At 42.4% G+C, this 12,760-nt stretch overlaps 1 protein-coding gene across 1 annotated transcript in view; it reads left to right on the plus strand.

Moving 5' to 3' along the window:
- The first annotated feature begins 277 nt into the window (after positions 1–277).
- LOC139325935 (phosphatidylinositol 3,4,5-trisphosphate 3-phosphatase TPTE2-like) overlaps positions 278–12,760 on the plus strand; it is a 37,249-nt gene continuing 24,766 nt past the window's right edge. The window contains exons 1-4 of the mRNA XM_070955984.1: positions 278–315; positions 4,086–4,166; positions 6,278–6,325; positions 7,002–7,163. Of these exons, the coding sequence (XP_070812085.1) occupies positions 278–315; positions 4,086–4,166; positions 6,278–6,325; positions 7,002–7,163 (329 nt within the window). The remainder of the gene's footprint in view (positions 316–4,085; positions 4,167–6,277; positions 6,326–7,001; positions 7,164–12,760) is intronic.

Raw genomic sequence — 12,760 nt, forward strand, 5'->3', positions numbered from 1 at the left:
CAGTTGATTTTGGTGGATTAATTTAAATAGCCTGTATGTATACGTTAATTGAAAGAAGCTGTACTTTACGGGGTAGCATGGAGAGCACTTGCCTATAAAATAACCAAGAGTCAAACACCACTAAACGGTAAAAAATAACAACAATACATTAATAATTTATTTTATATTTATTAAGCAACTTTTATGTATAAAATGCCACTTTTGTTATTCTCAACAGTTTCTGTGTTTTTTTCTCTTCATAGGCTGCTGTGTTACACAACATAAGAAATAAAATACAATGTCAACTGTAAAACCTAAATTAGAAGGCTCTGTTCGGTGAGTTATTTTAATTGGAATATAAATGTAACCATAGTTCCATGGCAGCCCCCAATGCTCTGAATGCAAAGAACTTCAGATTCGGTTGCTAGTGCCTCAAGTTAATACTAGATATGTAATAACATATGTACCCAAACATATGAAAATACAGTTTGAGTTCAAGTTATACTTTTGTGAAAGTATGAATTAATTTAATTAATGTGTGTTTGGTTTGTGAGATTTATAAATCCTTGAAATGCTTTGTCATTCCTACCATCTTTATAATTGTTCCATTATATTTTAAAACTTTACAGTTGTTCTAATAAATAAAAATTTACATCTATTGTAGTAAGTTCTACTTTCTTCTATCAGATTTACCTTAAGTACAGGTGTCACTCCTTATTTCAGAAATATTAACAGAATTACTAACTTGTCCTCGTTTTGTTTTCAGGGGAGGGGCAAAGATGGACAAATTATAAATAGCATTTTAAGAATACAGTTGTTAAAATGAACTATGTATTATATTCTAAGCATGCTTGTGCCTGTTCTTTCTTTTTCTGGAGACAAGAAGCATAACTTGCTTTCGTCTCTAGCAAATAAAAGTACAAACAATAGAAATGTAAGATAGATAATTTGGATTTTCAAGTAACAATACTAATGTGAGAAAGTTAAACCCTGCTAACTTAAGTATCACTACAAAAGTTATTCCAAATAAACTTTTAAAAAGAACATTGAAAAATCTTACTTTCTAATATAATTGATTTTTATGTTTTCTAGATTAATCTCATTTTTACTGTTTGTTAACTTCCAGACAACTTTGGTTATTGGTTAGATTATAAGTACTCTGTTATCAATTAGATAAAATGAGATAAAAAGAAATATGGGTTTTGGATGCTTGCTAGCATACTTTTCAGGATGCCGTTGCTGAATATTTGTGTACATATAAAAAACGGTGGTCTTGGTGACTGGGGAAGTTGTGAACATCCTAGAAGGGTCCAAATTATCTAAAACTGCACAATTAGTTCAAATCTCTTTTTGTGTGGCAGCACCTACCTGCCCTTGAGGGAATATCTCCAGGAATACCAGCAGTACAGCTTGGGAGAGTGGGGCAGGGCGGGTTCAAGTAATCCCAGCAGTGTTGGAAGAGAGTGATCTTCCTCCATTTTTCAAAATATCACAGACATACCTCAAAGGAGTTAAGCTTGCAGCCTGATACTGCTTTTGTCAGAAGATCATTAGGTCTGCAGGCAGCACTGAATGCCTAGGCTATAGGCTAGATTGAAAAATAAAAGACAAAAATTCAAAAAAAGTAAATGGCAAAGCACTCCTGTTTATTGGTAAGAAAACTACACAGAATGTCCATGAAAGCAGTTCAGGTCAAGCTCAAACTGGGAGAAGATTTTACATTTTAGTTAGTTTCATTCAAAAACTGGAAATGGAAATATTTTTAAGATGCACTTTATGTTGGGTTTCACACATGATAGTAAGTTATGGTTTGTTTTATTATGCTTTGTGGAAAAATCCATAATGTCCTTTTCTGCATATAATACTATTTATAAACTACAGTACAATGGCTACATTTCTATATCATGCTAACTCATAATCAAATCAAATGATTGTATATCGGATCCTATCGTGTGTTAACCTGAATAAAAAAATGCAGTTGTGTGAATTAATACCTTTATTATCCAATCATGTGTACTTCCCCTCACATTATTATTTCAATAGTTTGAACTGGGCAGTAATATTAATAGGCAAACTTTCATATTTTACAGTAGATAAGATTTCATTTGAATGCCAACTTGAATCACATCTTGTGATGTACAGGGCATTTTGTATTTTGTCTGAATGTGGAAAAAGCTTGTACAGACAAGTGTGGTGTAGTATAACCCATGACATTTATTAGTCTGCACATTTTCCCACTTGAAACTGTCTCAGTTTTATGTACTGGAGGTGATGACTTTCAGTGGAGTAAACAGAAAAATCAATGCTACTACTGATTAGATATGTGAAGAGGATGCATTCATAAAACACTTTTTCAAGATAATGCCTTTGGCTGTTCCTTTCCATCCTTGATTAATTTTGATTCCTGCAGTTTTTGAAGAAAGAGGAAAGTACATATTTAGAAAGTGAACTATAGTGTGTAAAAATATATTAGACAGAATGCCTTTTCATTCAGTGTTAAAGCAGCATCTTTCAATTTAGCATCTTCCAGATATAATAACGGTAAAATCATTCTCGAGTCAAACTCAGTTCCTGGTGATTACATGGACACATACACATGGAACACCAATATGAAAGTTGTTTGCCTCTGCCTTCTGGGATATTTTCTACTTCCCAATTTAGTCTAGAATCCTAGAATGTGACATCTGGAGGGCAGTGATTGGAATGGGGAAAATGATGTTGTATGTTGCCTTTGAAGAGAAAATATTAACTATGGCAGCTTGATTGATTACAGGTAATCCCCAGGTTACAAGCATTCCCTTAGCGAACATTTGAAGTTATGTGATAAGTGCCCCTTAGCGTTTACAAACAAGTCCCAAAATTAGGAATATTGCAGCACTATGACAGTTGTTCTCTGTTATGAACTACCACAGAGGCTCTGCAACATTCAGCCCACCGATCCCCCCCCCCCCCCGCCAAGTCTTCACAGAAACTTCACCTGTGGAGACTCACCTTGCAAAGATCTCCTCTCTGTTGTAGTTTCTTTGCCTGCATTCACAGAGAACAGAGGCCTAACGAAGCAAGATCATGCGAGATCTGTAGCGTGAGATCTCACATTATTTTGTTCTTGTAGGCTTCAGCAGCCTTTTCAAAAAGCCTTTGTTGGCACCAGCGGATCTTGAGAGGAGTGGGTACGTCCCTCCGAAGCCCTATTTCTACTGGCATTTGCAAAGGGCTGCCGAAGCCTACAGGGACGCAATCCTCAAGCGCTTTGCCGACAAGAAAGCAGCCCCATAAGGCCACATGCGGCCTTCTGCAGCTGTTTTCTTGACGAGGCCTCCAGCGGAAAGCCGCATGCTGCTTTCTCTTTGCCGGAGGCCTCAAGCTGATCTCTGGCAAAAAAGCAGCCACGAAAGGCCGCAGGCAGCCTTACGGGACTGCTTTCTCACCACGGAAGCCTTGTCAAACTGATGTCCAATGAGAAAGCAGCTGCGGAAGGCCCCATGCAGCCTTATGGGGCTGCTTTCTTGCCGCCAGAGGCCTTGTCAAGCCCTTTGCTGACGAGAAAGAAGGGAGCAGGCACAGAAACAGGCTGGGGAGGAGACACATCTTCATAAGGTAAGTCATGCAGTGCGGCAGGATGGGGAGAAAACAATTGTGGGGACCCCAGGGGAGGGAGAATTAGGTATCTCTGGGTCGGGGGAGGCCTTGGGTGGTCTGAAGTAGGTGGCCTGTTCCCTCACTAGTCCCCTCTTGGCCTTCCCCACCCCAAGGTACCTCATGTGCACTTAACGAGCCACGCAATTGTCCATACATTAAATTAGTGAATGTGTGGGCGAAAGCAGGGAGTGATCTTTCCCACAAATTCTTGAGTTACGGAGGAAATGGGCAGGATCCATTAGATTCATAAATCGAGGACTACCTGTAATTCTGTGGCAGAAATCAAGTGACCAAGGGGATTACTGAAGAGGATGCAGGCGCATGTACTAAGTAAGTTGAACTTCCTGAATAGGAAGTTTAAATTTGACAAATTTAAACAACAAGTCATTTGTCTTTGGTATAAATGGATATGATTATGTTACCATTGAAGAAATGTTATAATAGCAGCTTGATTAATTCTATGGCAGAACTGAGGTAACCAAGGAGTCTGAAGTTCCTCTTGATGATGGTGTTGAGGAAGAAGATACTGATTCAGACTCATGGTCGAGGTAAGAGGATAAATTTAAATAAAACACAATATAATATTATAAATAACATAACATTTCTCTGTTATTCAGTTGACTTGGTTGAGAAAATCAAATTAGGATTTTTTTTAATGTTTATATTTAGCAAGCATTTGGACTACTGCAATGCACTTTATATGGGGCTATCCTTGAAGAGCGTTTGGAAACTTCAACTGTTGCAGAGTGCAGCGGTGTGGGCAGTTCTTTAGGCCCTTAGGATAAGACATGTTAATCGCTACTCTGTGAGCTGCATTAGCTGCCAGTTTGCTTCCAGGTGCAATTCAAGATGTTAGTAATTTCATTTAAAGACCTGCTTGGCATGGGTCCAGGTTATTTGAGAAACTGCCTCATCCTTTTGGGACTGGCCCACCCCACCCATGCTGGAAGAAAGAACATGCTAAGGGGCCCACAGTGAAGCAATTCTGGCTGGTGTGATCCAGGAGGTCTTTTCTACCATACCTTTTGGAACATCTTGACCTCTGACATGAGATCAGCTTCCACCCTTCTGACCTATAAGGGCCTGAAGACCTGGCTCTGCCAGATGGCTTGGGGTCCCAATGGCGGAGCATCACACTGGAAGTGGTTGATGAATTAAGAGTGCTCCCTCCTGCATATCCTACTGCCTCCCTTCCCATCTTTTAACTATAATTTTACTATTGTAATTTCCATTTTTATTTTTTAGAAATATTTATTTTTTATGAATTTTAATGCTATAAGACACCCACGGTCACTTCAAAATGAGATGGCAAATAAATCTAATCAAGCAATCAATCAACCCAAATAGTGGACCACAGAAAACTTCACAGAATTATGTATGCATTTATTTATGAGATGTATAGGCCACCCCATATTATATATAGTAAATTCCTTGTCAATATATACCGAAATGGCAATAAAGTCACACAAGATTGTGAAAGTATGTATAAAGGAAAAATGTGGCCAGTGAGGGGAGTAAGATCCAGTACAGATCAGAAGAGATTAAACATTTGATCAGGCATGGAATGCTGGTTTCATTCGTTGAGGAAGACTAGTGTTTGAAAATATACCTTATTTGTTCCTGGCCCTTTTCGGTTTATAATTTCATTTAAATTTAAAGTGCATTTAGTTTTTAAAATATGCCATTCTGTTAGTTCCTGTCAAATGGTGGTTCTGGAAAATAAAAAGCACTTCCTAAATTGGCAATGTAGTTATGAGACTCTCTCATAAATAATAATATAGTTATTTATAAATAACTATAAATAGTAAAATAACATTGAAAAATTAATTACACAATTAACAAACATTAGAACCATAGGGGAAAAAACAAAAAATTCTTACAGACATAAAATATAACAAACTTCAGACTCTAGTTCTTGGTTGCTTTTTAATAGAAGGGTATGCAAGGGACATTATTTTCTTATTTTTTTGGATAAAAAAGCAGGCTTTTCTGTTTTGCAGGCATAGTTGATCTGTGCAGCTGAATCCAGGGTGTAAGCACTCAATTGGTTTTCTTATTTATTTCGTTTATTAGATTTTTTATCCCACCTTTATTACTTTATAAACAACTCAAGGTGATGAACATACATAATATTCCTTCCCCCTATTTTCTCCATAACAGTAATCCTGCTGACTTTCATGGCTAAGGCAGGACTAGAATTTTCATTCTCCTGGTTTCTAGCCTGATGTTTTGACTACTAGACCAAACCGGCTTTCTTTCTTGATGGAATCCTGTTTGTTCTTTTTTGATAGAATTCTATTAATGAATAAAATTTATATATGTCAATTTAGTTATCTTTTAAAGTTTGGATTCAAAAACCCTTGAGACAAATAGAAACAATTGCTACTTTGAGGAATTATAAGGAAAACAAAAAGGATTGCTAGGAAGATTTAACTAGTACCTAGTTGGCCTAGAAATGTGAGTGTTATTGGGAGTATAATTCTAGACTGTTTTATAAGTACAATAAAAGTTTCTGTATTATTGATACCACTACAGTACTTAAACTTGATCAGAGAGTACAAATATAATTCTATTTTGTAAGGCTTGATTTGTTCCTTGAAATCTTAGTCAAAATCTTTAACAATTTTTCTTTTACTCCCTTTCTACACCAACTATTCAGCAAGATGAAAAAAAAGATATCTCCATGTGTGATGTCTTTTGGATTCAGGTAAATATTACGTTTACATGAAATGTAATTAAGTACAGGGAAAGAATTATACAATGATTTTTTCCCTTTCAATTACCACAGTTTTACTGTATCAGAATGTATTGCTCAGTTTATACATTTTTATAAAACATGGTTTTTTTCAGTGTCATTTTGCTGGAATCATTCAACTATTAAGCCATAATTTATAGTTTACAATCCATAGAGTCTGACTACATATGACACATAATAACAAACTATATTATGGTTTAGCACAATGTAGGAAGTCTACAATGCACATGCCTCCTGCATATATAACTTTGGGGACACTGTCTACATTTGCATTAATAACATAATTGACTGGGTTTTTTTCCATGTCTTTTCAGCTGTTTTATTGTACACATGGGCAGGTTGTACATCACACTTGTGGCTCTCCAACACCTTGTCATTCCACTACTGAATTGATAGGGTTTGATAAGACCGTTTCTTTCCAAAATAAGCATCCCCAGAATTTATTTCTCTACAGCTCTCATTATCAAAAACTGTAGTTAATGATAACTAGAGATTACAGAAAATGTGGTTCAAAACCAATTGGATTTTAACATCTTATGTAACAGAAAAACAACAAGTATAGAATTATGACTTTCATTCTTTTTGTTTTGAAATATGCCTATATTTCTCATCTCCTTTGCACTTGCAGATTTTTTGGTGTGGTGCTTATTTTTGTGGATGTTTCACTTGTGATTCTTTCTCTGTTGATTGATGAAGAACGTGCTACTGTTGAATCCATGATTGCAAACCTCTCTTTGAGCATAGCACTATTTTTCTTCATAGATGTACTCCTGCGAGTGTTTATTGAAGGGTAAGAGCATCTGTGCACATAGAAATTTGCTGATTATTACAGGCACCCTGATGGAATGAAATGTGGGAATTTAGAACTAGCCCTAGGAATTGAAGGGAGATCTATATATTCTTATAATAATAACAACAGTAACAGTGTTGGAAGGGACCTTGGAGGTTATCTAGTCCAACCCCCTGCTCACGCAGGAGACCTATACTAGGGATTCGAACTGCCGACCTTTCTGATCAACAAGCTCAGCATCTTAGCCACTGAGCCACCTAGCCAGGTTTCTTATTGTACTGGGAATAAAATGTTTTAAAGATTTTCTTTTTAAAGGTTTAAAGTTTTGGGGGAATCTGTAAAAAAATAGTTTGGAATACTCCTGTACATATTTCTAGAGATTGTATTACGGTAATTATTCAAGACACTGAAATGCTTTCAGGTAGATTGCATCCAAAGATATTTTCTGAGCTTTTCTTTTTTAATTTATGTTTCTGGTAGAAAGAAAAGATGGAAAACTTGATCAGGAAAAGACAGGAGGCTTCTAAGTGGAATTTTATATCATCTTTACTGACTGTAAAATGTCATGAATTAGTAGGCAGCATTGTTGCATCTCAGAGGAATAATCTAGAAGCAAACTTAGTTCTACCTTTCCTTCCAGTTTCTCCCCCAACAGCCTATATTTTATTATCACTGAACATGATCAATGTTAAGCTGTTTCTTTTAAATGGATTGTGTGTCTAGCTTTTTTAAATGACTTTTTTTGTATTTTAAAAAAATATTGTGCTTCCCCCCAAATGTACTGATAATAATAAAAGAATGGATTACATACAGATTCTGAGGTGATAATGTATACAATATGGGTTTTACAGCAGACTGTTGCAATGTGGAATGCTGTGGCAGGATATTTTTGAACCATGAATAATCAAATTGCCCCAGATTTGATAAAGACTCAAAGCGTTAGAAATCTGGACAGTTGATTTTGGTTTCTGAATCTCCCTTCAACAGCTTGGGGTGACTTAGTTTACGAAACAAGGAAAACTTACACACCAAAAAAAAGTAAATTATAAGGCCTTTAACTATTTCATATCACTAAACTATCTTTTAACTATTTTCCATGAGCTCTTTATCTACACTGTATTCTGTATCTTCCTATATTTCTACTATATATCTCTAATATATTTATTGCTAACTGTTATGTCCTTATAAGGACATCCGTCGGGGATTGGCTAATCCACCAGCAGGAAAAATGAACTGCTGTCACTGGGCGGCTCAGCCTGCCGGAGCGCTATAAAAGAGAGCTCCGGCAGCACAGCCGCCAGTCTATTCCTGAGCTGAAATAAAGTGCTGAATGGACCATCGCTGGTCGTGTCTTCTTTACCTACGCCTGATCTAACACTGGCGACGAAGGACACAAAGAACCACAGCGAAGAACCTCATGGCACATCGCCAGCCGACCAACAGAGCTAGTCACTGAGTTGAAGTCATAGGATCCGAAGCCACCAGAATCATGGCAACTCCGCAAGCCCCGCTAGTCTCACTAGCTGCATTCAACCCTGGAAAAGAAAAATGGAGATCGTACATGATCCAATTTCGCCAGTTCCTTAGGGGCAACAACTTCCAAGACCTGAATGATGACCGAAAAAGAGCCCTGTTCCTGGCCCACTGCGGCTCCGAAGTCCTAGAAATGGCCATCGACCTTGTGGCCCTGAGGGACATCAAAGAAATGTCATGGGGCGATCTCCAAGAAGTGCTACAAGAGCACTATGCCCCAACAGTAACTCCGATCGCTAACCGTTTCACCTTCCAGCAGAGGAATCAGCTGGAAGGAGAGTCGATCAAGGACTTCGTGTCAGCCCTGCGCCAAATCGCAGCCAACTGTGAATTCAACAACGTGGACAATGCCCTCAGAGACCGCATTGTTTTTGGCATGAAGGATATGGCACTCTAAAAGAAATTCTTGAGCAGAAAGAAGATAGCACTCAAGGAAGTTGTCGAAGAAGCCACGGCTGCGGAAACATCGGAGAAAGCAGCGGCCGCAATGTTGAAAGCCAAAGCGGTTCACAAGATCCAAAGGGCTCCCCAACTTTCCACCGACGAATCCACCGCTAGATCCGAGTCGGAGGAGGAAATGGCCATCCACAAGGTCTCCAGACCCCCAAGGCGGGAAACCACTCAAAATGGCGATTGGGGGGAACTCTGCGGCAGCTGCAGAGGGGACCACGCACGGGCCAAATGCCGGTGGAGAGATGCGACCTGCAGACGTTGTTTGAAGAGGAGTCACATCGCGGAAGCCTGCAGAGCCGAGGATCCAGCCCCAGAACCATCCAAGCACCGGTTTCGCGAAAATCGCAAAGACAACCAGAGGTCATCTAGACGGTCCTCCTACCAACCCAGACGGGGGGGAGGATGAATTCACCAGGAGCGGAGCAGTCCATCAGACCACCATTGCCCATACCGACGACAACAGCGCCACCAAGTTCCACGTGACGGTGCACGTGGAAGGGACACCATGCTCCATGGAAGTAGATTCGGGCTCGATCTACTCTATTATGGACTGGCATCAGCTGAAGCGTTTAAAGCCGGGCTGCAGTAAGAAGGACCTGAAACCCCTAGCGTCAAGGCTGGTCGATTTCGGAGGTAATCCCATTGGAGTCCTTGGAAGAACCTCACACCAGGTGACCTACCACAACTTCCATGGTGACCTCCCAATCACCATCGTCGAGCACAGCCGCCCGAACCTTTTGGGAGTGGAGTGTTCAAGCCTCTAGGGTTCTCAATTGGAGGGGTTCACTAAATTCGGCAGGATGAATTCGACAAACTCATCAAAGAATTCAAGGAAGTCTTCGATGGTAAGCTAGGTAAATATTTGGGGAAACCCATTTCCTTCAATTTAGATAAGGCAATTACCCCAATTAGGCTCAAGCCTCGCAGGGTTCCATTCGTTTTGCGGCCCAAAGTAGATGCCCAGCTGGACAGATTAATAGCCCAGGGCGTATTGGAACTGATCGATGGATCATGCGACATTGGAGACCCCCATTGTGACCCCAATGAAGCATGATGGATCTGTGCACATCTGCGCTGACTATAAATGCACGATAAATAAGGCATTACAGCAGAGCACATACCCAGTTCCAGTGGTGCAACATCTGCTGCATTCACTTGGGAGTAGGTCAATATTCGCGAAACTGGACCTGGCCCAGGCTTACCAGCAACTGCCAGTGGATGAAAAAACTGCAGAGGCCCAGACAATCGTCACACACAGGGGCGCATTTAAATGCAACCGCCTCCAATTCAGAGTCAGCGCAGCCCCAGGCATCTTCCAATCCATGATGGAACGCCTACTCCAAGGCATTCCAGGGGTGGTACCGTACTTCGACGATGTCTTAATCTCCGGGCATTCAAAAACCCAACTAATTGAGCGACTCAGGCTTGTCCTGCAGAGGTTCAAGGCGAAGGGTTTAAGAGTCAGGAGAGATAAGTGCATCATTGGAGTCCAGGAGGTCGAGTTCCTGGGCTATCTCATTGATAGCACTGGCATCCACCCCACCAAAACCAAGGTCAAAGCTATCCACAAAGCTCCAAGCCCCAAAAACAAAGCGGAGTTTCAGGCTTTCTTAGGACTACTGAATTTTTACAGTGTCTTCTTAAAACAGAAAGCCACGATTGCTGAGCCACTCCATCGCCTACTGGGGAAAGCGGCACCCTGGAAATGGGAGGAGGAAGAGGAAGCCATCAAAGGACTGCTTTCCTCGGACAGCGTGCTCATGCAATACCACAAGACGCTCCCCCTGATGCTGACCTGCAGTACTCAGCCACAAACTCCCCAATGGCATAGAAGCACTCATCACTTATTTTTCCAAAACGATGTCCAGCGCTGAACGCAATTACAGTCAGCTGGACAAGGAAGCCTTGGCCATCGTCGCTGGCATCAAGCACTTCCACGAGTATCTACGGCAGGAGATTTAACATCATCACCGATCACAAGCCGCTGCTGGGACTACTTGCGGGCGATAAACCGACACCATCGTACACGTCCCCCAGGATGACGCGATGGGCCATCTTCCTAGCTGGGTACTCATACACACTGAGCCATAGACCCGGCAAAACCATAGAAAACGCGGATGCCCTGAGTAGATGCCCTTCCAAGGAGCCGGTGGAAGACCCAGCCCCCACACTCGGGCTCTTCCACATCGACGACGACCAAGCTTGCCCGGTAACCTCTGCAGATGTGGCAGCCCATACACAAAAAGACAAGACCCTCAGACAAGTAAAGTCATGGGTCCTGCAGGGCTGGCCCACGGGGAAGATGGCAGAAGAATTCAGCCCGTTCACAAGGAAGCAGCAAGAGCTATCCACCATGAAGGGCTGTCTCCTATGGGGTGACAGAGTAGTGATTCCCAGCACCCTGAAACGGAAGACCCTGGAAACCCTCCACAGCGGGCACCTAGGCATGAGAATGAAGGGGCTGGCACGAAGCTACGTCTGGTGGCCAACCCTAGATAGAGACATCGAGGAATGGGTCTCCAGATGCGACCCGTGCCAGGAGGTGCGGCCAGCGCCTCCCCATACCCAGCCGTCGGAGTGGGAGACACCTAGCAAACCATGGTCAAGAGTCCATATTGACTTTGCAGGTCCAATGCAGGGGAAACATCTCCTAATAATAGTGGATGCTTTCTCGAAGTGGCTTGAGGTAATTCCCATGACATCCACCACTACAGAGGCAACGATCAGGGCGCTCCGGAGTTTATTCGCAACCCACGGGCTACCGGATGTGCTGGTCTCCGACAATGGGCCCCAACTCACATCCAAGCTCATGGAAGCGTTCCTGGCAGAATTGGACATCCGTCATGCCCTGATAGCACCCTACAGGCCTGCTGGAAACGGGCAAGCGGAGAGAATGGTGAGACTCACCAAGGAGGCGCTCGCCAAGATGGGCACGGGCGACTGATAAGAGAGAATTGACAAATTTCTCCTTACACAGCACATCACGCCACACGCCACCACTCGCAAGAGCCCAGCCGAACTACTAATGGGCAGAAGACTGAAATCACCTCTGGATCGGCTGCACCCCCAATACAGCCCAGAAGTGCCAGCAAATGCCAGCCGCCTGCCGCGCACCTTCACCATAGGAGATCGGGTATTTGCACTCAATTTCCACGGGTTTCCGAAATAGCTGAAGGGGAAGATTGCGAGTATAACCGGCCCGAAGTCCTACCGAGTGGAGCTGAAAGACGGACAGGTCTGTAGACGTCACATCGACCAACTCCAGAAAAGGTGGATGGAAGCGGGACGACAACACCCCGACGAGGTAGGCCTACAACACCCCGACGAAATAGGCCTACAACATCTCTATGGGGTAGGCCTACAACACCCCGACGAGGTAGGCCTACACCATCCCAGCGAGGCGGGCCATCGGCGCTCCATGGGAGTAGACTGGCAACATCCTGAGAGGGGAGGCCCGAAACACTCCAGCGAGATTGGCCTGTGCCACCCCGGCGAGGGAGACCTCCACCTCGACAATGGGGGAGACCGGGGACATCCGGGGAAGGGAGACCCGCAACACTCCGGCGAGATCGACCTGCGCCACCCCGGCGAGGGAGACCTCCACCACCCCA

This window comes from Pituophis catenifer, unplaced genomic scaffold (assembly GCF_029215685.1).
Source record: "Pituophis catenifer annectens isolate HBS135680 unplaced genomic scaffold, rPitCat1.0.hap2 SCAF_1, whole genome shotgun sequence".
Taxonomy (NCBI): Eukaryota; Metazoa; Chordata; class Lepidosauria; order Squamata; family Colubridae; genus Pituophis; species Pituophis catenifer.